This window comes from Balaenoptera musculus, chromosome 15 (genome assembly GCF_009873245.2).
Source record: "Balaenoptera musculus isolate JJ_BM4_2016_0621 chromosome 15, mBalMus1.pri.v3, whole genome shotgun sequence".
NCBI lineage: Eukaryota > Metazoa > Chordata > Mammalia > Artiodactyla > Balaenopteridae > Balaenoptera > Balaenoptera musculus.
Window position 1 is genome coordinate 48,625,034 of NC_045799.1, and position 26,494 is coordinate 48,651,527.

General features: G+C 45.9%; 1 protein-coding gene across 2 annotated transcripts in view; it reads left to right on the forward strand.

Moving 5' to 3' along the window:
• The first annotated feature begins 13,542 nt into the window (after positions 1-13,542).
• BFSP1 (beaded filament structural protein 1) overlaps positions 13,543-26,494 on the forward strand; it is a 37,243-nt gene continuing 24,291 nt past the window's right edge. For both annotated transcript variants that reach the window (XM_036826471.1, XM_036826472.1), the window contains exons 1-2: positions 13,543-13,916; positions 18,888-18,948. In XM_036826471.1, coding sequence (XP_036682366.1) covers positions 13,543-13,916; positions 18,888-18,948 — 435 coding nt within the window. The remainder of the gene's footprint in view (positions 13,917-18,887; positions 18,949-26,494) is intronic.

Consider the following 26,494-nt stretch of genomic DNA (forward strand, 5'->3'; position numbering starts at 1 on the left):
GTAGTTGCGGTGTACGGGCATAGTTGCTCTGCGTCATGTGGGGTCTTCCTGGACCAGGGCTAGAACCCGTGTCCCCTGCATTGGCAGGCGGATTCTTAACCACTTTGCCACCAGGGAAGCCTTTTTAATTTTTTTATAAATTTATTTATTTATTTATTTTTAGAATTTTTTAAATTATTATTATTATTTTTTTTTTTTAAGACTCTACTGAGTCAGTTTTTTTTTTTTTTTTTTTTTTTTTAATGGCTGTGTTGGGTCTTCGTTTCTGTGCGAGGGCTTTCTCTAGTTGCGGCAAGTGGGGGCTACTCTTCATTGCGGTGCGCGGGCCTCTCATTATCGCGGCCTCCCTTGTTGCGGAGCACAGGCTCCAGACGCACAGGCTCAGTAATTGTGGCTCACGGGCCTAGTTGCTCCTGTGGCATGTGGGATCTTCCCAGACCAGGGCTCGAACCCGTGTCCCCTGCATTGGCAGGCAGATTCTCAACCACTGCGCCACCAGGGAAGCCCAAATTATTATTATTTTTAAAAAATATTTATTTCTTTGCTTGGCTGTGCTTGGTCTTAGTTGCGGCACGCAGGATCTTCGTTGATGAGTGTGGGCTCTTAGTTGCAGCATGTGGGCTCTTAGTTGTGGCATGCAAGATCTAGCTCCCTGACCAGGGATCAAACCGGGGTCCCCTGCATTGGGAGCACACAGCCTTACCACTGGACCACCAGGGAAGTCCCCCCAATTTTTTCCCCCAAATATTTTTAATCTGCGGTTGGTGGAGCCCACGGATGCAGAGCGCCAATGATACTTGTATTTGAACCCTTGCCTCAGGGTCTGCTTCTGGGGACTCCAAGTCAACACAAGTGCTTAAAGTAAGTCAGGCTACATGCAAAAAATAATGGCTGATATTTATTATGCACTGACCATTGTAAGCACATTATTCAACCCTAACAACATGTTTTGGGAACTAATATCATCTCTAGCTTACAGATGAAGCATGTGAGGCTGAGAGAGATCATCTCTTTGCTGAGATCACATAGCTAATGGGTCATGAAGGATTTAAACCTGGACTATTTAACTCAAGCATCCATGGTTTTAATCTATATGTCCTATGACACAATGTATCAAGTTACTTCAGATAACTTCACTGGTACATATTCAATCAGCTTTGGGAGGGCATTTTGCTGATAGCTGAGCTGATATAATTTTTTTTTTTTTTTAACAAACTATCAGCAATAATGTTGCCTAATTTGGATTGTCTGCACTTATCCAACTGAAATCTGAGTCACTGCAAACAGCTTTTCTTTTTTTCCAACCACATGAAGAAGTGTTCTCCTGGTTCTTCTAAAACATGTCTGTTTTTGCAGCTAACCACTGTTCCTGCTGTTTTTGTCAAAACTAGCTGCCGAGCTAACTATTTGTTGTATGATAAAGGTCTCCATTTATGCCCTAATAACCAACTGAATGGATCCAGGATTTTAGCTGGTTGTGTGAGGCGTGTTCATTACTGGTTTGAAAGACAACATTTCACGGGCTTTAGATGACCTTTATTTGAACTGAAACATTCTTCCAGCCACTGATGTTATTAACGTTTTTTCTGTTTCAAGGCAAAATATTATGCTCTCCTCCTGGTCCCACTGCTGGCCTTCAGAAAGAGTAAAACAAATGTTTTGTGTTTTCTACAAAATGTTATCAAATTGTTTCCCAAGTTAGGTCATTGCAGCTGCAAAATTCTTGTTTGTAGAAAACTTAGCCAAAAACAACAGAGCCAATGGTCAGCCATTATTTCAGGGGGAAAAATAAATCTTGAGATTAGCTAGGGATTGCTATCTCCCTTTCCACTAAAATAAAGACCAATTCCTCCAGCTGGGTCTCAACTATTGTTGAGATAAATCTCTTTCTTCCTTTACAGAGCTACACTTTAATTTACTGGCTGACTTCTCCAGTTTTTGAAATGGCCCCATAACATTTTGGGAGCTATGTTAACTTTATAAGGCAATTTATCATAAATTAATTTTCAGAAACTTCTTGAGCCAACTTGACATCAAAACAAGACATTTTCTCAGGCTATATACTCTGATTCTAGTCTAATTTTTTTTTTTCTAAGCTGAGCATTTAAATTTAGGGTACCATTTTATGTAACATACTTGGGAAGCCTGATTCTCTTCTTTGAGCTTACAGAGTCTGAAGAAAAGACATCAAAAGTTTCTCTCCATCAACATCTGCCACTGGAGAGGTGGATCTATATTATTTCACAGGTAATGCGATGGCAGTAGGTGTTGAACACCTTACTTTCAAGGGGCAAATGTCCTGAACTGTGTTTATGGTGTTTGTCAATTCCTGTGGTGTAAATATCCCCACCTGGCTGATTTCAAGCTACCAGTGAGGTGTCAACCAGCTCACCAAATTCCTGAAAATTTAACAACTGGGTCTTATGAGGTCCTAAGAGGCAGTTGCAGAACAGCACTGCAAGTGACTCAGCAAACTAGTGCCCCAAATGCAGCCTTGGGAACACCGGCTTGTTAGCTCTGAGATGCCCTGGAATTGTTCTTAGCGTCACGTGGACATCACGTAGAAATCCTGACAAAGCAGCATCTTCAGATCCAGTGTGTGTGTTACCCCCAAACTCAGGTTGCCTTGAAAAAATAATGTGGACTACTCTGGTGGTGCAGTGGTTAGGAATCCACCTGCCAAAGCAGGGGACACGGGTTTGAACCCTGGTCCGGGAAGATGCCACATGCTGCTGAGCAACTAAGCCACAACTACTGAGCCTGTGCTCTAGAGCCCGCGAGCCACACCTACTGAGCCCGTGTACCACAACTACTGAAGCCCGCGTGCCTAGAGCCCATGCTCTGCAACAAGAGAAGCCACCACAATGAGAAGCCCGCACACTGCAACGAAGAGTAGCCCCCGCTCGCTGCAACTAGAGAAAGCCCGCACACAGCAACGAAGACCTAACGCAGCCAAAAATAAATAAATAAAATAAATAAATTTATTTTTTTTTAAATTGTATGTCCATGAAGGACAAGGCATAAGTCTCTGGGTGTTAATTCAAGCTCTGGGCAACATCCCTCAACTCAAAGCAGCTAGATCATATCATTAAGGGTGGCCCCCCTGCCTTCGAGCTGTAGCTGCTACTTGTGACATACTTCAGGAAGCTGAGAAATATACCCTGGGGCAACCTACCACTGTGTGTGTCCCTCACTATTTCCTTTCTTTACTGGAACAAAAAAGGGGACTATTGGCTGACCTCTGGGAGAATGGGAAAGTACCAAGCCATTCTCTTAGACAATCCCAACGTAAGACTCCAGGTCACTTCAGCCCTAAATCCAGCCACATTGCTCCCGACTGAAGCCACACAATCCTCAGAGCCCGACTGCCCGAACATCATGGAGCTAGTGTGCTCTAGCAGACCAAGGCTTGGCCAGCCAGATTTGGAACTGTTCACTGATGGGGAGCAGCTTCACGGACCAGGTAGGCAATGCTCTGGGTACGCAGTAATAACCCCAGAGAAGACTGCTGAGAGGAAAGCCTTGCCCCCAGGGAGCTCAGCCCAGAAGGCAGAAATCTTTGCTCTGACAAGCACTCTCTTTATTGCTGAAGGAATGTGGGTGAATATATACACAGACTCCCGCTCTGCATTCTCCATGGTGCACGCTCATGGGGCAATCTGGAAAGAGAGGGGCCTCCTTACTTCAAATAATAAGGACATAAAGCACACTTCTGAAATCCTGTCACTGTTAGAAGCAATCCATAAGCCCTTACAAGAGGCCGTAATGCACCGCCCAGGCCACCAAAGAGGTGAAACTCATATAATAAAAAGAAACCAATTAGCTGAACAAGCTGCAAAGAAGGCAATTATCAAGCCGTGAGAGGGTCACTTCTTCCTCAGCTCCATCTGTCAAAATACCAGCCGGTGTATTCAGAAAAGGACAAAGAAGGGGCTAAAGAGTGGGGATCCACTCTTGATCACACCTCGCCCGGCTGGAAATGTAGTGCATGAGGAATTGTTTTGATCCCGAGGCTTGGACCCCGTCCTGAGGCACATTCATAATAGTACCCATTACGGGAGAGATGCCACGTTACAATGGGTTCAGAAGTATAAAATGGGGCCTAACCTACAAAGGGCCATCCAACGAGTCACTCAGAACTGCATGATTTGTGCTAAAAATAATGCAAAGACCGCTGCTAGACACAGCACCCCCCATGGGAACTCAGTACTGTATACAGGAACCTGCCCCACAGAGAACTGGCAGGTAGATGAGCTGCAGGAAACTTCAGATACTCGTTAGTGTCTGTGGACACTTTTTCAGGATGGGTGGGAGCATATTCCACCCAGACAATAAAAACCTCTGAAATAGTGAAAGCTCTCCTTAAGGTAATTATCCCCCGATTTGCATGGCCCAACACCCTTCAAAGTGACCATGGGCCTGCTTTTCTCTGCGCTATAACCCGACAGGTATCTAAAGCTCTGCATGTTGATTGGAAACTACATGCATCCTGGAGACCACAATCAACAGGAAAAAACTGAGAAAATGAATCATACATTTGAAAAGAACATTGCTGGGAATTTCCTGGCAGTTCAGTGGTTAAAACTCCACGCTTCCACTGCAGCGGGCACGGGTTCCATCCCTGGTCGGGGAACTAAGATCCCGCGAGCCATGTGGTGCAGCCAAAAAAAAAAAAAAAACCAGTAAAAAGAACATTGCTAAAATATGTCAAGAGACTAATTTAACTTGCGATAAAGCCTTGCCGGTTGCCCTGCGATGGGTCAGAGCGGCTCCCAGAGGCAAACTTAAATTAAGCCCTTTTGAAATATTGTATGCTAGGCAATTCCAGGTGTCTGCCTGTGTGGGAGAATCTGTAGGTCGTCTTAAAGGACCTGGCAGTTGCCAATCATGTTAAGACTTTAGCAGTATACTAACTTCTGTTCAAAAGTTTGCTTCCAATAGGTCTGCCTACCCAACTGAGGTGGTCCTGCATTCCCTTCTAGCACGGAGATGAGTCCTCCTCAAAACCTGGAGAGAACAAGGACCCGGACATCAACTTGCGGCTAAGCGGACAGGACCGTATGAGGTCCTGCTAAACACTCCCTCCTCTGTTAGGTTAGCCAGGATGTAAGGCCATGGATTCACCAGACCTGAGGAAAATTCGCTCCTCCAGAAACTGGACAGAAGAAAGAAAAGGGGACTTGGTCTTATGAGCCATTAGAAGATCTTAAGTTGCTGTTTCGAGCCAAGCCTCCTACCAGATAAGTAATGATGACTTTTGGTCTTCTCTTTTGTTTCACTACACTGGAGACAGCCACTCATTGGAAAGGACCAAGGGGGGAAATAACCCCACTTTCTGAAATGTTTGGCAGGATATAAAGATAGCACAGAGCAGAGCATCCTGGGTATCCTTATACCAAGTGCTGGAATTTATGTATATGTTCAAGTGCTTATGGCCCTGTGTTGTGACAGGGCCATAAAAAGGGGAGCCACGGTTGCCCAAACCTGGCAATACTTCCTGTCCCAAGTTGATCAGTTCCATTCCACAATCACCCCCACATCGCCCCCGTTCAGCAGAGCGGTTGTCACCCCTTTTCCCGCAAAATGGTGGAATGGACATTGACGGGGGGAATTGTACCAGAGAGGAACAAACCTGACTCCATATTGAATCTATTCCTTTAGCTCTAACCTTTGTGCTCTGTTGCCGGGGCTTAGTCATGCAGGCTCTGCACCTTTTGTAAACGAATGTTGCCTATAGCCTGAAGTATACAGGAGAGCCCATTGTCAAGGCTCTGACCTTTAAAGGTATTAACACTTTTCCATTCGTATAGAATTTTAAAAGTCGCAGAAAAGAAAATAATTGTCTTTTTGGAGGTTTATAGGAGCATTGTGACCAGACCTATCTGGACAGCTGCAAGAACAAATGATTCTGGCACCAAGAAGTGGGCAACAAGCAGCCACACTCCCTCCCCTTTTAGTATAAAGGAAGCCTGAACTCTAACTGGGGTAGATGGTTCTTTGGGACATGAGTCCACCGTCTTCTCTGGCTGCTGGCTTTCTGAATAAAGTCGTTATTCCTTGCCTAAGAGCTCATCTGTCAATGTATTGGCTGTTGTGTGGCAAGCAGTATGTGCTTGGACTCAGTAACACTATGTGCCTTCCAAACAATGGCAATCTTCTGCAAACCAGCTATTATTAGAACTTTCATTAGAAAACTTTATGTGGAATTTAGGTCTGAGAGTTGAAAGTTAGGGCTTAAAATGTACAGTCTTAGTATCCCTGAGTGCAGAATCTGAAAATAGATGATAAAATAGCTTGGGATATCATCTGTCCCAATTTCATGTCAAAGCTGAGAAGTTGGTAAACTTCAGAAGCTAGAACATCTTCTCTTGTGACATAGTTCAATTAGTTCCTCTTGATAGCAATAAGGAAGTAGATATGGACCCATAAAAACAGTGGGTATACCAGATGTAGGTTTAAATCTGTGACTGTGTAGTTCTATTAGAAATGCCTTCATGGATGTTTGTGCCTAATTCCTTGCAATCCATTTCCTATTGGTACAAATTGGGGTCTGGAACATCTTCCATTTAGGGCAAAATGAGCATGCCAGTTGGCCAACTGTGGCTCGATGATACATCAAACCACTTGACAATCTATTTCCAAAAGAAAAGTGGGTGGTTCAGATGTAGGCTGACCCAACTTGAGCATGGCAGTAGGTCTGTTTAATGATATCTTCAAGAGAAGCACAGAGCAGAAATATGAATAGCATGGCTAGAGTGAAAGCCACAAGAAATTATAACTGTGAAAGAGACTTCTCCAAACTTGGTCCTGAGGATGGCACCTGCTGGGACCGTGACTCATTGCTGCATCCCTGAGGTCACAGGCATGGCCACTTTTCATGCATAACCAGAGTGAGGATGAATGAGTAGGTGTGACAGTGTCTCAACGACATTCCAAGGCTGTGCCCCGTCGTCTGGTGCTCAGGGGAGGTGAGTCCAGATACATCTCAAAACCCCTTCATCACTAGTGTGTTACACTCCTGCCTTGGTCATCAGTGAAATCCTGGTTGTGGAGACCATGATATCATCTGGTGAATCAAAGGAGCATTTTTGCATTCTCTTGCTATCATTAAGAAGCATCTACTCTCAGCACAAATTTTCCAGAGGTGTTTGGGATTTTGGAGGGTAGCTTTTTCTTTTGTTATAATTTCAAACTTACAGAAAAGTTTCAGGAATAGTATAGGGTACTCCCATTATACCCTTTACCTAAATCCACCAATTATTTGCAATTTTCTCTACTTGCTTTATTATTCTCTGTTTTATTTATCATTCACATTGATTTGTATGTGTGTCTATTACATATGCATATATATTATTTATTTTCTGAAGCACTGCAAGTAAATTGGATATTGTGCCTAATCATCCCTTAAACCATCATGTATTTCCTGAGAACAAGGTCATCTTCTCATATGCCGTTGAACAATTATCAAAATTAGGCATTTTAACACATAATATTGCTAGCTATTCAAATTTCATCAATCATCACAATAATGTTCCGGGATAGCTTTTTTTGTTTGTTTTTTCTGGTCTAGGATCCTATTCAGGATCATGCACTGCATTTAGTTGTTATGCCTTTTGTCGGTCCCATCAGTCAAAAACCACAAGAAATACGTCTGTCATCAAATTTGATATTTGCTTCGGTTACTGTATTGGACCCTGAGAAAAGCAGGTGGATACTCAGTGCACTCCTGGCTTCGATAGTGAGTGAATCTATGGCTTCACTTTCCAGAAGGCCTTCAGCGTCCACAACATGTGTGCAGTTGGAGAGAGAGCCTTGCTTTTGAGTGTGTTTCTTCCTTTGTGTCGACGCATCACTTACAGAGCAGCCAAGCCTGCTTTACAGCTGATGGGGAGGCCAGTCTAAGGGAGCCGGCATTGGGGGTGGTCAGAGGTTTGCCCTTTCACTCCGGGGTTGCTGGCCATCTTACTCAACACGAGCCTTTCCAGAGTGACTCGCGTTTTGAGTTGATCCAGTTTGGTGGCAAGGCTTCCAGCTGTGCATCTGTGCACCCAGCTGCCCCCCCTGCTGTCTGCAGTGGCCCTGGGGGCCAGGAGGCACTTTAAGGGCAGCGTGGCCCTCTTGTGGCAGCCATGTGTATGTCCTGGGAAAGGATGGACCGTAATAGGAGGCCGTGCAGGATCAGAATGTCTGGGCAGTCTACTAGATTGCTAGGGCTGCCACAACAAAGTTCCCCAGACTGGGTGGCTCAAGCGATAGAAGTCTATTTTCTCACAATTCTGGAGGCTAGAAGTCCGAGATCAAGGTGTCGTCAGGGTGGTTTCTTCTGAGGCCTCTCTCCTTGGCTTGTAGACGGCTGTCGTTTCCTTGTGTCTTCGCGTGGTTTTCCCTTCTGCTCCTGTCTGTGTCCTAATCTCCTCTTCTTATAAGGACACCAGTCATATTTCATTAGGACCAAACCACATGACTTCATTTTATCTTAGTTACCTCTTCAAAGGCCCTGTCTCCAAAATACAGTCACATTCTGAGTAATTGGGGGGTGAGGACTGCAACATATGAATTTTAGAGGACACAGTTCAGCCCATAACGAGCAGCAAGACGGTAGAGATTCCTTAGCTCAATTCCTTCTTTTCAGAAAACGGGTTAACTGAATTGTTCAAGGCCTCACAACTAGTAGATGGCAGGGACCCCTCCACTACCCTTTATGTCTATAAAAAGCCCAGAGTGAACTCAGAATGTATCTGAACTGAAAGGGAAGGCTTAAACCTCTAGAGTATGAAATTGACTAAAAGGCAAACCATCTATGCCTATTTTTTCAGTGGACAAAAATGTTAATTAAAAAATTTAAAAGTGTCATGTATTGAAACAACTTGAAATGGAAATAAAAAGATGTGATGAACATAAAACCTGGCATATTACACTAATTTCTAATTATATGTATGTTTTTATATGACTATAATCACTATGCATCTGTTTTTTTGTTTTATCTGCTCCCCTTCATGTTTGTTATAAACTTTTTCACTTATGTCATCACATATTCCACATGATTAAAATTGGTCAATGGTTATAGACCATTTTCTCCTATTGTTTTTGCACAGTTGACTAAACCATTTCCCCTCTGTCCCTCTCCCTCTCTTTGCTTTTATGTAGCTAGTGGGCTATAAAGTAAATCAAGTAATATTTCTTAGATGTCTACACCACAAAGTGGTTAATGTAATAAGGTGATCACACTTTTCACAAATGTTTTTGAAAATAATCTCAAACTATGTAAGAATGGTACAAACAACACCCGCATACCTTTAACCCAGATTCACCTGTTATTATTATGCCCCATTTTCCTTCTCTTTCTCTTTCCATACATTTTAATGTTTATGTTTATGTATATATTTATGCATGTAATTTTAAAAAATCATTTGAGGGTAAGTTACATACATCATGCATTTTACCCCTAAATAGTTCAGAAGTTATTTTCTTTTCTTTTTCTTTTTTAATATTTATTTATTTATTTGGCTGCATCAGGTCTTAGTTGCGGCACACAGGATCTTTTGTTGCGGCATGTGGGCTTCTCTCTAGTTGTGGCACATGGGCTCCAGAGCGCACAGGCGCATTAGTTGTGGCGCGCGGGGCTCAGCTGCCCTGCGGCACGTGGGATCTTAGTTTCCCGACCAGGGATCGAACCTGAGTCCCCTGCATTGGAAGGCAGATTCTTAACCACTGGACCACCAGGGAAGTCCCCAGAGGCTATTTTCTAAGAATAAAGATATTATTTTACTTAACACTGGCATAGTCATAAACTTAAGTAAATTTAACATTGATACAGGTGTAATCTATCGTCCATCTTCCGATTTTGCCAAAGGATCTAGTGATGATCTTACAGCATCTTTTCTCCTCCAGCACAGGATCCAGTCTAGGATCAGTACTGCATTTGGATGTCACATCTTTAATCTGGAATCTTTCCACATCTCTCTTTGTCTTTTATGATATTAACATTTTAAAGAACATTGTTCCCATCTAGTTTTATTAATAATGTTCCTTATTTGGGGTTTGTCTGGATGTTTCCTTATATGGTTAGATTCAGGCTATGCATCCAGGGACAGGATGAGATGTTTGTTGTGTCCTTCTCAGACAAACCACGATACTCTTGAGAGTGGGTGCCACCTACACTTACACTGAGATAAAGGGTGTAAACGTGGATGGTCTCAGATAAACTGGGAGGTATGGTGACCCTCGTTCTGTGATTATCCCCCTTCTACCAGTGCCCATACTGGGACCAGATGGACTTGCTGGCCCACCTCCCACTGCCTGCAGCTGCCTCTTTTTCCCACCGGCTTCAACTGGCCATCATTCTACCCTTGGCTGTGCCTGGCAACTTGAACTCAAGACCTCTCTTGTTCAATTTCACTGCAGAATAACTTCCAGTCTCCTGTCATGATGGGGGTTGGGTGGTTGCCTTGCTGTGCAGGGTTGGGTAGGAGATCTGATATTCTAACTGCTCCTATGCAGACTCTCAGGCAACCCTCCTGTGTTTCAGCTCTCCTGTAACAGAGAACAAACCTGACTCCATATTGAATCTATTCCTTTAGCTCTAACATTTGTGCCCTGTTGCTGGGGCTTAGTCATGTGGGCTCTGCACCTTTTGTAAAAGAATGTTGCCTATAGCCTGAAATACACAGGAGAACCCATTCTCAAGGCTCTGACCTTTAAAGGTATTAACACTTTTCCATTCATATAGAGATAAAAAGTTGCAGACGGAGAATAATACTTGTTGAAGTTTTATAGGAGCATTGTGACCAGACCTATCTGGACAGCTGTAAGAACAAAGGATTCTGGCACCAAGAGGATTGCAACAACCAGCCACCCTCCCTCCCCTTTTAGTATAAAAGAAGCCTGAATTCTAACTTGGGAAGATGGTTCTTTGGGACACGAGTCCACCATCTTCTCGGGCTGCTGGCTTTCTGAATAAAGTCGCTATTCGTTCCCCCAACAACTCTCCTCTCTATTTATTGGCCTGTCATGTGGTGAGCAGTACGAGCTTGGACTCGGTAATGCTACCCTTCACCTCCATCTTTTGCCATATCTGGTACATCCAATTCCTAAGATTTCTGAGATTCTCTTGCATGAACCAGCTGTTTTCCTCTCCCATCCCCCCGAGACACTTAGGTTTCTTAGCTTTCTCCACTGTGCTAAGTCAGTCTCCTGAAAATTTGTTGACATTATCTTGTCCACTGTATTCTTTTCTTCCTTATTTTTGTGGAGTTTTAATCTAAAAACATTCTTTGCTGCCATTTTTGGTGGGGCTTGGGGGAGGGAGTAGAGATCATGCCCACGTTCAATCCACTACCACTAATGGGAGGCCTTCGAACTTACCCTTGTGGGACCGTTCTTGCCATGCCCACCTCGATTTGGCCTCACCACGTTTGGGGAGCACAGGGCTCACACCTCATTCATGCTGTTCTGCCTGGGATTCCAACTTCCCTACCTGCCCACGCACCGCTCCCTGCTGCCGCCTTGATACAACCACAGCGTTTTATTACCATCTCTATTTTAGAACTTATCCCAGATTTCCTTGTGTCGTCATTCGTTGAGTAGGACTTTGTCTCCTGCCCCTTAAAGGTAGGGACTTGACCTTGTTCAGTATTTAACTCTTCCAGATGATGCTTTGTGAGTAGATATTTTCTAAGTGTTTGTTCCACTGGATTAAAAGGAAATAATATTGTTTCTTTTGTTATGTTCCTGGAAGTTTATTATTTTTCTCAAACGGGATTTCTATGAGTGGTAGACTGGGTTGCTGGTCCCAGTGCTTCACTCCATTGTGACAGAGTTCCACACCACACCCTCGCCATGGCCTTCGGTGAGCCATGCCTCTTCCCTGCCTCTTGACTGAGGCTTGGAACGATCTTGTGTGCCTGGGCTTGCTCTCATCCTTCTGTCACTGCTAGCTCTAGGAGGATGACAGATATTTGGAGCAGAGCTGCACCAGCTGATCAGAAGACCTGCAGCTTGCAGGAGAGCTATCCAGCTGAGCTGCAGACCTGGGACAGAGTGATAAAGACTTCTTGTCTGCTGCTTAGTTTGGGGGTCATTTTGTTCTGTAGCAAGAGCTGACTGATACATGATGTCAAAGGGAATGAATGATTTTTTTATAAATTATTCTTGTCCTACGTTGGTTTTGCTCTCTAGGAAGCCTGAAACCAATTTACCATGCAATCAGCATGGTATATGTGTGCCACATCATAGAAAATACTCATTGATGCTCCTTGATTTGATCATAAAATCTATTTTTAAATGGCTTAAGACAGCAAAATAGAATAATAACCACACTGCCAGCACAACTTTGGCCCTTACATAGATTCATTCCAGACTGAATCAATTATCGTAGTCCTTTGGGAGAAAAAAATAAATTCTGAGAAACCAACAAAGATCTGTGTAATTTTCTTGATCTTTGATAACTATGACTTTAATTTGTAGTATACTATGTGCAATCCATAGAGTTAATTATATGGCACTGCTAATCCTTATTTTTATGAAAACAGGCTTTTGATAATGATTTTTAAAACTGGAGATAGGACAAAATATTTATATTTAGGAGCATTCTCATCAGATGCTATTCATTTCTTTCAACACCCACAATTTACTTTTAAGTTTGTCAAAGCCTAGCTTTGTTATTTCCATAATACGAATTAAAATGAAACATAGTGGCAAAACAAAAATTCCTTTATATTATGTAATTGAGAATTGGCCAATTTATCAAATCTTTAAGAATTTTTTCTTTGGTTCAAAGAATCTATTATGCCAATGTCCTGATGGAGCTCTGCTTGTATCTCCTACTCTGGAAAGGTTTTCAGAATCCATGAGAGTCAGGATAATATTATAATGACAACTTTTCTGAGTTATTGTACAAAGAAGAGATTAGTTACAAACAGGCACAAGTATAAGTAAGAACTTACTTGCAATACACCTCACAATTTACCCAGAGGTGCCATTTGATTTTGCATCCACGGTTAAGAACCCCTAATAAAAGGAGGGGTCCTGAATGTCATGTTGCAATTACGAAAAAGAATTGCTTAAGTAATCAGAAAAGAAAATGGTATTGTTAAACAGTTCTGGCATTGACAGCTTGACTGAAAGAGAGAGAAGACAAAGCCAGGGGTCCTTGGGCTCTCCGACTAGTCCAAGTTTAACAAGCTCCCTTGGGCTTCCTTCACAATTCCCAGTGGAAGCAGTCAAAAGAAAGGCATGCCTCTCCTGTCCTCCTGACCCTCCATTTACTCATAAAACAACGGGCTTTAACAATCACGGAACAAAAACCACATTGCCCAATGTAACCTTCCAACCCCCAGAGTTGTATGGGCCGCTAATCCACCGCACAAAAGCAGGCCGACCGCTCTTTTGTTCTGCCCGAGGCTGGGCGCAGCGCTGAGCAACAGCTGATCGGCTCTGGAACGTCCCAGCAGCGTGCCAGGGGCCTCCGATGTTTATTTAGCGCGCTGCTGTCTCGACGAGGGGCCTCCGGGAGCCGGCTGCACGCTCGCCCGGAGAGGAGTCATGTACCGGCGCAGCTACGTCTTCCAGGCCCGCAAGGAGCAGTACGAGCGCGCCGAGGAGGCGTCGCGCGCCACCGAGCCGGACAGCCTGGTGGAGGGCCGGGCGGCCGCGCCGAGCCTAGCGCAGCTGCAGGGGCTCGGCGAGCGCGTGGCCGCCCACGTCCAGCGGGCCCGGGCACTCGAGCAGCGCCACGTCGTCCTGCGGAGGCAGCTGGACGCTTTCCAGCGCCTGGACGAGCTGGCCGGCTCTGAGGATGCCCTCGCCCGCCACGTCGAGGGCAACCGCCAGCGCGCCCGGGATTTGGCGGCCGAGCGCAACCGGTTGGAGCGCCAGGGCGCAGAGGCGCAGCGCGCCCTCTGCGAGTTCCAAAGCAAGTAAGCGCAGCCGTGGGAGTAACGAGGCAGCGCGGGCCGGGATAGCGCTGCCGCCGGAGGTAGGAGGGCCGTCTCCCGGGCCCTTGCGACCGGTGACTTCATCTCGGCAGAGGCACGCACGTGCTGCATCTCCCTAAGATAGGACTAGCTTCCATTTTGGTGACACGTCACGGTTTGCATGAAATGGTGTAATTTGCTGTTAATGTCTTTTAGAGTCTAGATATAAGTTACATGCAATGAAATGCACAGATTTTAAGTGCGTAGCTCAATGAGTTTGACGAATGTATTAATAGATACCAATGTAACTACGAAAACAAGCAAGATATTCCTCTACCCCAGAAAGTTACCTTCTGCCCTTTCCCAGCCTTTGGTTCCCTCTCCCCAGTCCCCGCAAGCAGAGGCACCCAGCGTTCTGATTTCTGTCACCATAGATTACTATTGCCTGTTCTGGAATCTTCTAGACATATTCTTATGTGTCTGGCTCCTTCTGCTCGGCACAGTGTTTCTGAGACGTGTCGATGTTATTTAATCCTCACAGCCTCATCCTGTTATAGACGGTACTGCGCCCAGTTTACAGATGAGGAGACTGAGGCTCAGACAATGTAGAGATTGGGGGCAGGGTCCCTCAGCTGGTGGATCGCTGCACTGGGACTGGAATTCAAGTCTTGAGCGTGCTAAGTCTAACGGCCTTCACTGCATCACAGCGGACACCTGGACATTGCTTCAGCGTGTGCCTGCTAGTGTCTGGCCCCTCAGAGTGTGATCCGTGCACCAGCAGCATTGCCATCACCCAGGATCTTGTTAAAAATGGAGACTCTTGGGCCCACCCCAGAGCTCCTGAATCAGACTCTGAAAAAGACCCCTAGGTGATTCGTCGTTTAAGTTAACGACCTTGAAGTTTCAGAGGTCCTGCTCCTGGGCAATGTCCCCCCTTTTGACAGACTGAATAATGTGTTAAGATCACTCAAAAAGCTATTCAAAGAAAAAAGATGCTCAGCAATTTGTCAGCATCTTTCCAGGTGATAAATGGGTGTGCGCTTTGATTCAGCTGGGCACTTCAGGGAATTTACCCTCTGATACTCACTCCAGGACGTGTCAAAGGGCATGTCCACCAAGATATTCACTGCAGTGTGATCTGCAACAGCAAAGGCCTGGGACCAACCTGAAGGCCTGTTAATAGGAATCAGGTTATAAAATTGTGCTTCATTCATGCAATGGAATACTGTGCAATTGTGAAAAAAAAAATAGTGTGTTATTATCATCTATTTTAAAAAGACGGGGGTCAGAGTAGAGATTTTTTGCTTGCATAAGAAAAAAGAAGGCACAAGCACACACACAAAAACCTAATAACACTGGTTACCTATGGGGATAAGGAAGTAGGAGCAGAGGTGAGAGGGAGACTTTTACCTTTTTCTGTCATTTAAAAAATTCTCTAACCATGTAAGAGATTTATCTGTTTAAAAATTATATAAATTAATTTAAAAGTACAGATGTGCAGGCCCCATCCTGGACCTCAAGTGGGGCCCAGGTTTTTTATATTTAATGAGCTCCACTGGTGATTGCAGTGAACAGCCAGGTTTGAGAACCTCTGGTTTAGGATAGAAAGAGGGTTTTCTTCAAACATGCTTTGTGTTTGAGTTCCACATTCTCAACCCCAGTCGTGGGCAGGGTATTCAGCATTGGGTACTGAGCATATTTATCAGATCATAAGCATCGATTCCATTCCCATCAGTCCTTCTGTTTCTGGTTTTTGTTTTTGTTTTGTTTTGTTTTTGGCCAAATTGCACATGTGGGATTTATTTCCCCGACCAGGGATCGAACCCGTGCCCCCTGCAGTGGAAGCATGGAGTCCTAACCACTGGACCGCCAGGGAAGTCCCTGTTTCTGGTTTTAATCCACAGAAGTAGGTTTGCAGCTGGAAGAAGGCACCTGAAAAATCCCTGTGGCCCTTCAAGGGAAAACTGAGGCTTGCAGAGGGCCTGTGGGTGGCAAGACTTGAACTTGGGTTTTTCACCCTAGGCCCATACCCTAGACACTGTGTCTTAGAGAGAAGCTGTTCTTGGACTCCTGTGGAGTGAGGCCCAAAGGTAGGACTTCATTCATAGTAAGCTCATGTTCCCTAAAGAAAATAGAAGTGGATGCTGGTTGACACCCAGGGCAGTTCCATGGGTCATCAGAATACCTCAGATCCCCAAATGGCCTTTACCTGGTCCTTGGACCACAGTCAGCTGTGATTTGGCTGGGCAAGCATGACTCCCAGGAGCCCTCGTTGGAGGAGTGGCCATGTTGAGTCTTCCTGATTTCACCTGGTTCTGAGTTGTATGTTCTGAGTATGTCCATCGTGGAGCCGACCCTTCAGACTCTGTGATTTATTTGATAATTCTCGTTAATTTATTCCCTCCCATTGCCCCCTTGGAGAAGTTTTGATGTTTTAACTTGGGTAGTGGGATTTGAAAATCATTATAAAAATCATACCCACCTACATGCATGGGTACACGCACCGAGTTTGGTTTAATTCCAGAGGTGAGGTGATGATTAGCCAGAACCAGGTGAAATTAATGCAGAAATAGGAAGGTATATGCAGCCTTGTTAGGCATGTTCTTTACCTGGATAGTTGAATAATTTCAAAATCAGGTCTTCAGCACATCAAACAAAGGCTAAATAAAATAAAAACTAAATACAAATAAAAACAAAACTACCAAAATACAATGATGAATAGAGTCAATTATCCAAATTGCTGAAAACCAAAAATAATCCTGTAAAACAATCAGGTAATTGAAGCCAAAGTGGGTTTTTCCACTTTATGAATTCACTTTTATATTCACTTCTATGAATATATGAATATATCATGAATTCTTACAATGGATTCTTTATAATGAAATCACTTGTCTGTAATAAAATATCTAGGCTTGTCTACAGCATGAAAATCACATTAATATGTTGTTTATTAAATATGTTTTTAAGCTACAGAAATTCTTGGATGTTTCTAGCAGGAAAAAGCAATGAGAAAATTAGATTTTGTTAACAGTTTTATTCTTAAAGCTAATTAACCATTAAAAAACATCATTTCTGGCTCCATTAGAGCCACACAGAAAAGAAACTGTTAAATGTGACATCCTGGTGTGAAAAGTAAACTGATGCAAATATATTTTGCTTACTGGTTATAGCTGAGCTGCTTAGGTGGCTCTAGAACTGGGAACACTTAGTACAGCGTTCCTATACCTCATGTTCTTCCCTGAGGTCAAGACTTTTAATTCTGAGGCATGGTTTCCCAGCACCTGTCACGGTATAAAGTCCTTGACTTGAACCCGTGGCATGGGTCTACAGGGACACAGAAAGCGATGCTTTGTGGGTTGGGCTGAGTGCTAATTAGGATTAGTTTCAACAAGTAAACTCCAAATTGACATTGGCTTATCCAAACAGAAGTGTGTTTCTTTTTTGTGTAAGGTCTGGACTAACAGTTTAGTATGGCACCCTACAGTATTCAAGGCGCAGAAGGCTCTGTGTGGTCTTCAAGAAGGCGGCATCCATGTTTCAGGTGCAGGAGGAAGGGATGCAGAAGGACACACCTACACCATCTCTTACCGCAGATACCTGGAAGGGGCCACAGACATGCTTACATCCCATTGGTCAGGGCCACACTGAGCTGCAAGGAAGGCTGGGAAATGCAGTCTCCCTTCTAGGCAGCCCTGTGGCCACCAAACATGACGGGCTCTAAGTCCTATTCGAATGGATATTGAGGGCAGCTTGCAGGGAAAGAGGTCAGGGGTCATTTGGGAAGGGGCTTTCTCTTTTTCTTCAGGGGGTGAAATTCCCCCTAGAAGGAAACTCGTTCTGACCAGAATGATTTCTGGGGTCTCTCTGCTTCCTTGATCCTTCCCATTTTTTAGAAGTCCAGGGAAGAAGTCGACTAGGAGAAAAAAATACACCTGCTCCTAGTATCTGCTGCTTTATTAATCTTGTGTATGTTTAACTTTGAGGGTGTCCCTGCTCTACCCAGGCAGCATGGTGTGGCTGTCAGGACACAGTTTTGTGTCAGACTCACATCTGAGTCCTGCACCCCTCTCTTAGTTTGGAGTCCTTGAAGCCGAGCTTGAGCAAGTCGCTTATTTGGGAGGTGGCATCAGGGAGCACCAGTTGGGGAGTAAGGAGGTTAGGCAGGAAGGGAAGGAGCCAACACTGAGTGCATCATCTGGCAAGTTACCTGCACGGCCACTGGAGGCCACCTGCGGGGTGGAGAGCACACCTCAGTGGTCCCAGCTGAGGGCCAGGGAGCCGGGGTGTGTACGTACCCACTCGCCCCGTCAGAGCTTGCAGGCTGCTCCCAGGGGCACTGACTCTCTGACCCGTCCAGCCTGCCCTGCCTGCCACCCCACAGGAGGCCCTTGGTGTGCAGGGCAAGGCCTCACAGATGCAGGTGAAGTGCCAGGAGCACCTGCGGAGGCCTCGGGCCAGTTTCTCAACCTCGGTTTCCTCATCTTTCACGACGGGGTAACAGGAGCTGCTGTATTCCAGGGTTTTGTGAGGATTAAATGGCGTAATCCAGAAAAGCTGACACATGATGATAAATACAATAGGATAGGGTATCCGGACCAGGTCAGGTTAGTGGTGTTTGATGTAATAGATCGTTAGTACAGCCTCCCAGTCTCTGTGCTGCCGCTGCACTTGGGGTACAGGTGTGCTGGGATCTGATTCCTGCATCTTTGGGTGGCTGGGAGGGGGCGCTGGGGGGTTGGGGCTGGGACTCCGGGCTGGGAGACTCCTGCTCCATCTATGGTGCCACTGGCGGCACTTCCTACGTGTGCCGTGATGTGGACAAGGTTGGGAAGGAGTGGCTCCGAAATGCAGCATCAGCTGCTGCTTCCCTTAATGAGAGGGGGTAGGCCTCAGGTTAATTGAGTGCTGATTGTGTGACCACACGTACCGGATCACGGAAGCTGCCCAACTCTCCCTTCTGTGTCCCATCTGCAGGTATGAAAATGAGTGTGAGTGTCAGCTGCTGCTGAAAGAAATGCTCAAACGGCTAAACAAGGTGAGCTGAGCCCGTCCTTGGGTTTGAATAGATTCACGACAAGGTTGAGCTAAATGGCTGAATGATTGTTTCACACACTGCCTCTTTGTGTTCTTTCAGGATTCCCCTATTTCTTTTGCTGTCATTCTCCTTCTTTCTTAAAAAATTTATTTTAATGAGGTATAGTTGATTTACAATGTTGTGTTAATTTCTGCTGTACAGCAAAGTGATTCAGTTATGCACATATATACATTCTTTTTCATATTCTTTTCCATTATGGTTTATCACAGGATATTGAATATAGTTCCCTGCGCTCTACAGTAGGACCTTGTTGTTTATCCATCCTATATACACTAGTTTGCATCTGCTAACCCCAAATTCCCAATCCATCTCTCCCCCACCACCCTCCCCCTTGGCAACCACAAGTCTGTTCTCTATGTCTGTGTGTCACTCTCCTTCTTGACTTTGTAATTTCAACTAAATCTTTGTGAGTGAATTCACACACCCACACACACTCCTATACCACAAGCTAAATGAGCTCGTGAGAAATCCCTAGATGGTTAAGCTCATTGGTTTGCTTGGCTATCAAAATGGGCCAGCGTTACAGAGACTGGCTGTTGTTTGCACCAAACTTAGGAGGGAACTTGCTCTGGGCAGTGGTTATTTGGATGCAATGCTACCTTATCCTGTTGGCTAAGAGTCTTGAGATTACTCCTCCCCAGGGAAAGTCTCAAGAGAATAGAGGACAAAATTTCCTTTTACCCTCAAGCTCCTCACTCTTGAAGCATGAACAGTCGCCATGTGCGAGGGACCAGGATTCTTAGCTTCTTGCTGGAGACCCTCCTGCAGAGGTTGGGTGGAGTTGTTCTTCGCAGGGGCAGTTTCCTTCTTTGGATCCTCCATCACCATCCTAACTGATTGGATTTTCTGCTGTAGCCAGGAGAACTTGACTACCAGATAGCAGAATAACTGTGGACCACAGAGGTTGGACAAAACCAGGGATGGCAAAGAGCTATAAGCATTATCCTTTTCTGATTATTTCAGAGCTCAGATGTCAGAGGGGAAGGACCTATGGGAACTGGTTATTTGAAGGGTTGCTTGTTCAGTGTACCTGGCTGCCTTCCCCCTTCCCCATTCCCTACCCCTAACCTCATTGCTGATAAAATCCATCACCCTTCCCTGCTGCGCCCAAATGTGGCCTTAAGATTCTTCTCCACCTGGTTGCCATATGATCCAGCAATCCCACTCCTGGGCATACATCCGGACAAAACTCTTATTCAAAAAGATACATGCACCCCATTGTTCATAGCAGCACTATTTACAATAACCAAGACATGGAAACAACCTAAGTATCCATCGATAGATGAATGGATAAAGAAGATGGGGTATTTATATACAACAGAATACTACTCAGCTATAAAAAAGAATGAAATAATGCCATTTGCAGCAACACAGATGGACCTAGAGATTATCATACTCAGTGAAGTAAGTCAGAAAGAGAAAGACAAATATCGTATGATATTGCTTATATGTGGAATCTAAAATATGACACAAATGAACCTATCTATGAAACAGAAACGGACTCACAGACATAGAGAACTGACTTGTGGTTGCCAAGGGGGAGGGGGGTGGTGGTGGAGGGATGGATTGGGAGTTTGGGGTTAGCAGATGCAAACTAGTATATATAGGATGGATAAACAACAAGGTCCTACTGTAGAGCACAGGGAACTGTATTCAATATCCTGTGATAAACCATGGAAGAGTGTGAAAAAGAATGTATATATGTGTATAACCGAATCACTTTGCTGTACAGCAGAAATTAACACAACATTGTAAATGAACTATATTTCAATAAAATAAATGAAAAAAAAATAAGATTCTTCTCCACATGGAACCCCAGGCAACTTCAGACGGTCAGGGTTAGCTCAGGGTTAGCTCGGAATGTTTGCCACTAATTTCCTGGCTTCGTCCAACGTCTGTTGTCTAGGATTATTCCGCTAGTCGGTGGGAAAGTCAGAACTACACTCTAGGGACACTGAATTTTGCTTTGTGTATGTTACTGACTGTATGATATTTCTGTGAGCATCTAACGTCTTGTCCAACTCGGGACACTGTGTGAAGGAGATGCTGTCAGTAATTACGCAGGTCGATTGTTAGAAGCTGGACTGTCTCAGGCCAGTGGAACAGACGGGCACACAGAGGTGAGCACAGAGATGGCAGGGAGGGGGTCCTGCAGGGGAGCCCTAAGCCCACAGCTCATGACTGGCCGTGTGCTGAGCTGGGTTGCAAGGACCCAAGGCCTGCTGGAAGTCTGAGGATTGGGGCCTTATTAGCATTTGACCTCACCCAGCTTTCAGCTGACACTTGTGGCTCACCCCCATTTGTGTTTTTGGTGGCGATTCCAGGCTGTCAGGTGGGGCCGCTGTCTTGTCTATCGGCCGAGGCCTTCAGGAACAGGGGCACCTGACACCCTTCACCTTTAGGTGCCAGTTCAGCCCCTCCGCAGCACCACCTCGTTTTGCTTTGTGACTATTTGCCCTCCCTGCAAGCAGGGCTCTCTCTGGACTGGGCCCTAAGGTTGTTGCTCACATGGTGCCATCCTGGGCATTCCTTGAAGAAGAGACAGAAAGAACTTAGTCCTTCTTTTTTACCTTTGGTGGCAAGTGACACTGGATTTAAAAACAAGCTCAAATCTTCTGGTTTTTTTTTTTTTTTCCTCTCTTATTACAAAAGCAATGCCTATTCCCAGTAGAAAGATAAGACAGTAGAAAGAAAACGAAAAATAAGGGAAAGACATCCCACCATTTCCCCGCGTCATACTGTGATGTAGCGTGTGGACGATGGGGGTATGAGTCCCGTGAGAACGTTACGAAGGTTCTGGGGAAAGATGGGACCAAGCATGCGGGCGGGCGGGGGCAGCACAGGTATCGGCGTGGCTGATCCCGGGTCCAGGGAAAGACACTTCTCCCCACAAGGACTGTGCCATCCAGAACAGGAGGGCAGCCTGCTAGCAGGACCCTTCACGCTGTCGCTCAGTATCTGTGAGGCTTCATCTCTCTGAGACTCAGCTTCTTCGTCTGGAAACTGGGAGCAATGCTAGTTCCCACCACCAGAGGAGCAGGTGTCCGTCTGCATGCCTGGTGAGAGATAAATGACATAGTAATGCACGTGACCTGCCTGTTACAGTTGTTATTACAGGTCACGTGATGTGATGGACGCCAGCTTAGTTTTCTCGGGAAGTGGCCGCGTACCCCTGGAGGAGTGGGAGTGCACAGAGGGACAGTTTTTTCATAGCTGTGAATTTATTTTTATGGCTACCTTTTCTCTAGAGCAGGTGACATTAAAAATAAAAGTTTCTTTTTAAATGCATGTCAATAAACATGAATCAATTTGAAAAAAATACGGGGTGAGTAACAGTAGAAGATTTTGGATGTAGCGGAAATCACAGACACAGGATGCAAATACAGTGAATCCGGAGGTCCCTGCACTACTAGCTCACGGGAGCCTCGGAACAGCCTTTTGGATTTTGTTTATTTTACCCTCAGATAACACGGTCCGATCGCCGCTCTGTCGGGGGGGAACTCACCCTTGCTGAGGCTAAACGACTTCAGAGACCCACAGCCCACCCGCGGCAGGTGTGGGCAAGAGCGAGGTGCTCTGGGTCCATGGCTCGTTTTTTCCCTCCCAAGGACGGTCAGGGAACCGCTGTCTCTCAGGAGACAGACACAGAGCCGGAGTCTCTGGGTGAAGACGGCCACTTCCCACTAGATGTTGGTGCCCTGTCCATCCCCCCAGGCCACCCTCAATGTCACATAGAGATGCTGGGCCTGCTGGCAGCTTCCTGCATCCGTCTGGCTTGGGAACGTCTGCAGTCGCAGGGGGCACGGTCCAGAAGTGTGGGCATTAGCACCCCAGGGGCGACCCTCAGCCACTGGGGGACAGGAGGGGGTGGCTGAGTCCCTGGCTGGCCCACCCCTCGTCCCGACAGTTCAGAGGTGAGTTTCCCAGTCTCCTGGGGGGTCCCCAGCAGGACTGAGCCCATTGCCCACAGTGGGAACCCGCTCATTCCACACCTTTATTGGCTTTGTTCTTTTCCCTGTGTCACTACACCACCCCTTCCAGTGCTCCTGGGATTACCTCTCAAATAAGGGACCCCTTCCCAGTCCTTGCCTCGGGGTCTGCTTCTGAAAACTCACATTAAGACAGCCCCTCAAGGGTCAGCCAGCTGGATCTTCAGATTCTCTGTCCACTGAGACGGTCACTGGAGAAGAAGGAGGCGAAATGGTACAGTAGAATTCACATCTTGTTGGCTGTCGGTCATATCATTGATTTTAGTTGACAAAGCTTTGAATATCTACAGACATCACATCAACTGGGTTTTTACTGTCAATGCAGCCTAATGTCCATTTCCTTTGGTCCCTTTGGAAGGGATTGATCCCTGGGTGTGGCCGTGTGAAATGGGGTACACTAGGAATCTCTGACCCAGTCTTTGAATCTGGCTTGGAAAACATCACAATGTATGGACAGGACTGGTTGCCACCATGTTCATAAAGCTGCCATCTATGTATACTGCCCATGTAATTAAACCTCCAGAACAGAGTGTCTGTATTTTTAACGGCCAGGGTCTTCGTTTCTGTGCGAGGGCTTTCTCTAGTTGCGGCGAGCGGGGGCCACTCTTCATCACGGTGCGCGGGCCTCTCACTGTCACGGCCTCTCTTGTTGCGGAGCACAAGCTCCAGACGCGCAGGCTCAGTAGTTGTGGCTCACGGGCCTTTGCTCCGCGGCATATGGGACCTTCCCACACCAGGGCTCGAACCCGTGTCCCCTGCATTGGCAGGCAGATTCTCAACCACTGCGCCATGAGGGAAGCCCTTGGAAAGGTTTTTGACGTCCAGGATTGAAGTAGGTGTTTTTTTAAATCAAACCCTAATTAACTAGAAATCTTAATGAATTTGAATACCCATTCTTTAGCAGTTGGTTTTTTTTTGTTTTTGTTTATTTTTTTAGTTAGGCTGGATTTGGGGCTGCGTGTGGATACAGACAGTTGGGTTTTTAATGGATTTCCAGCATCTCTGTGACTGGGTTGGCAAGGCTGATTTTTCAAGGGTATATAGGACTCTAGTTATTTCTTCACTTACTTTCTCAAAAATCGTCTAGGCCAGCGGTTCTGGAACTTCCTGTGCATCAGCGTCACCTGGAGGGCGTGTTAAAACACAGATTCCTGGGCCTCTACCCCAGAAATTCTGATCCGGTAGGTCTGGGATCCACCAGAATTTTTACGTTTTTAATCATTTCCAGATGGTGTGGTCCAGGGACCACACTTTGAGAACCACTGGCCTAGATGAAAACATACACAGTATCAGGGCTGGAGTGTTTTCTAAAATTAGAATATTGGCCCAGAGTCTCGATTTGGAAAAATCTAGACGCTTCGGCTGGTGGAGCTTTTGAAAATGCAGCTGACAGCATCCAAAAGCATAATAAAAACACAAGCGTCTACACATTTCTGAGTTCTAGTGCAAACAAAAGAAAACACTTCCAAACGAATTCTTCTCCCCGTATCAGCAACTGCACATTCCAGCGGCAGCTACTCACCTTTGGGAGTTTTCCCGGGCAATTTATCAGATGATTGTCTTCAAACCAAGAGAATGTGCTTGCAGAGCATCTGGTTACTCTCTCTTTTAAGGACGGATGTGGGCTGGCCTGTTACTATCACTCTTTTAAAGGTTGGCGGATGGGACCTAAGAGTGGTTGTTTGGCTTGACCCGGAGAGGGAGGTGGGGGACGGACAGCAAGCACCTTGCAGGACAGGGTCAGCACTCAGCCCTCAACTCCTGGCTAGTAGAGGGAAGATCGCATTCCCATTATCTCCAGTTAACCTCTGTTCACTAGCTGAACGGCCCACTGGTGCGATATCTCCCCATCCGTGAGGTGAGACTCCAGTTTCTGAGCTGCGTTTGTCAGAGTCCTCGGGTTCCATGGATTTGCTGAAGAGCCTCTGAGGGAGGAGGGTTGCCAGCCGATCGGGGTTCCTGTCCCCCCGTCATGTCCTTCAAGAAGCACATCTCTGCTTTCCTTCTGTATGTTGGCTTCCCTGGGATATTTTGTTTGAAGGATGACACATGTGGCTTTAAAAAGTTTGAGGACCAATGACCTTTAGGGTCCCTTCTATTTTTTTTTTTTTTAATTAATTAATTTGGTTGCACCGGGTCTTAGTTGCGGCTCGAGGGCTCCTTAGTTGTGGCATGTGAACTGTTAGTTGCGGCATGCATGTGGGATCTAGTTCCCCGACCATGGATTGAACCCGGGCCTCCTGCATTGGGAGCACGGAGTCTTAACCACTGCGCAACCAGGGAAGTCCCAGGGTCCCTTCTATTTCTAAAATCTTGAGTGTTCGATCCCTTTATAAGTAATGACGCAAAAGGTCCTTGAAAGCTCATTTTCAGTTTTTCAGCTCCGGTAATTGTGTATCAATTGTGGATGAATTTTTGGTAAAAATTAAGATGTTTGAGAATTCCCTGCCCCATTCCATCCTCAGCAGTCTTGAGGGGCCGAGGGTGGGGCGAGTAGGAAAGCATCCCGAAGGTGAAGGTGAAACTCAGGTCTCCACCCAGCACTGCCTCGCCTCTGCCCCGGATTTAGCCACACCCACTCAGCAGTGTCCCATCCCCAGAGCTGAGAATCACTTTCACAAGGAACCACCGTGCCTCAAGGGGGTTGGAGCTGATTTTCCTTCCCGTCAGTGTGGTCCTAGGAGGATTGTCGGCAAGACGACAGTCATGTGACCATGTGGGCCAATCGCAGCTCTCTCTCAGAGATGTGCCTCCTGGGGGCAGAGATGAATGCCTCTGGAGCTGGGTCATCCCAAGGGCAGTGCCGTGGACCCCAGCTGCTTAGATTGCTGGGACTGCCCTGGTTTCTGTCCTTCCCAAGGCCTGTAAATTACCCAGGATCTATCTGGTTCCTCAGCCCTTGCCCACTGCTGGAAAGACACCCAGGCTTTCTTTCCTTCACCATGTCTCTCATGAAGGGGCTTCCCCAGGCTTATGTGACAGTCCTGAGTAACTCAGAAAGCCATTCACCAGGACCTCCAAGGGGCCTCCCACCTTCCCTGGGGCATTTGCACAAGAGCATCAGTAATGCTCTGCTCTCCCGGGGGCTGCGGGGGGCGGGGGGGGGGGCGGTCGGGCAGCACAGGTCTTGAAACAAGGACAATACTGTTGTGTTTTCATTGTACTCTGTGTGACCATCCCTGTGACACAGGATTTGAGGACCCATCATTAAGCCCCCAGGATGGTAAACTCCTGAAGGCAGAGCGTATCAAAAGTCAGCGACTGGTTAACTCATTTATCAAAAGAATGAGCCCAGAAGCTAAAACACCCAAAGACGGATTTCACATTATTTTAGTTCAGAGCCCTGTACCTGGAGACATGCATCCCTTTCAATAATTTGGTTCATTCTTTTACTTCTGATTTAAAAATAATACTTCAGACCATGGGTGGGTCCCTTAAACGGTGTGATTTTCGCACATGCTGGGCAGCGGATCCTGGACAGCGGAGGCCCAGCTCCA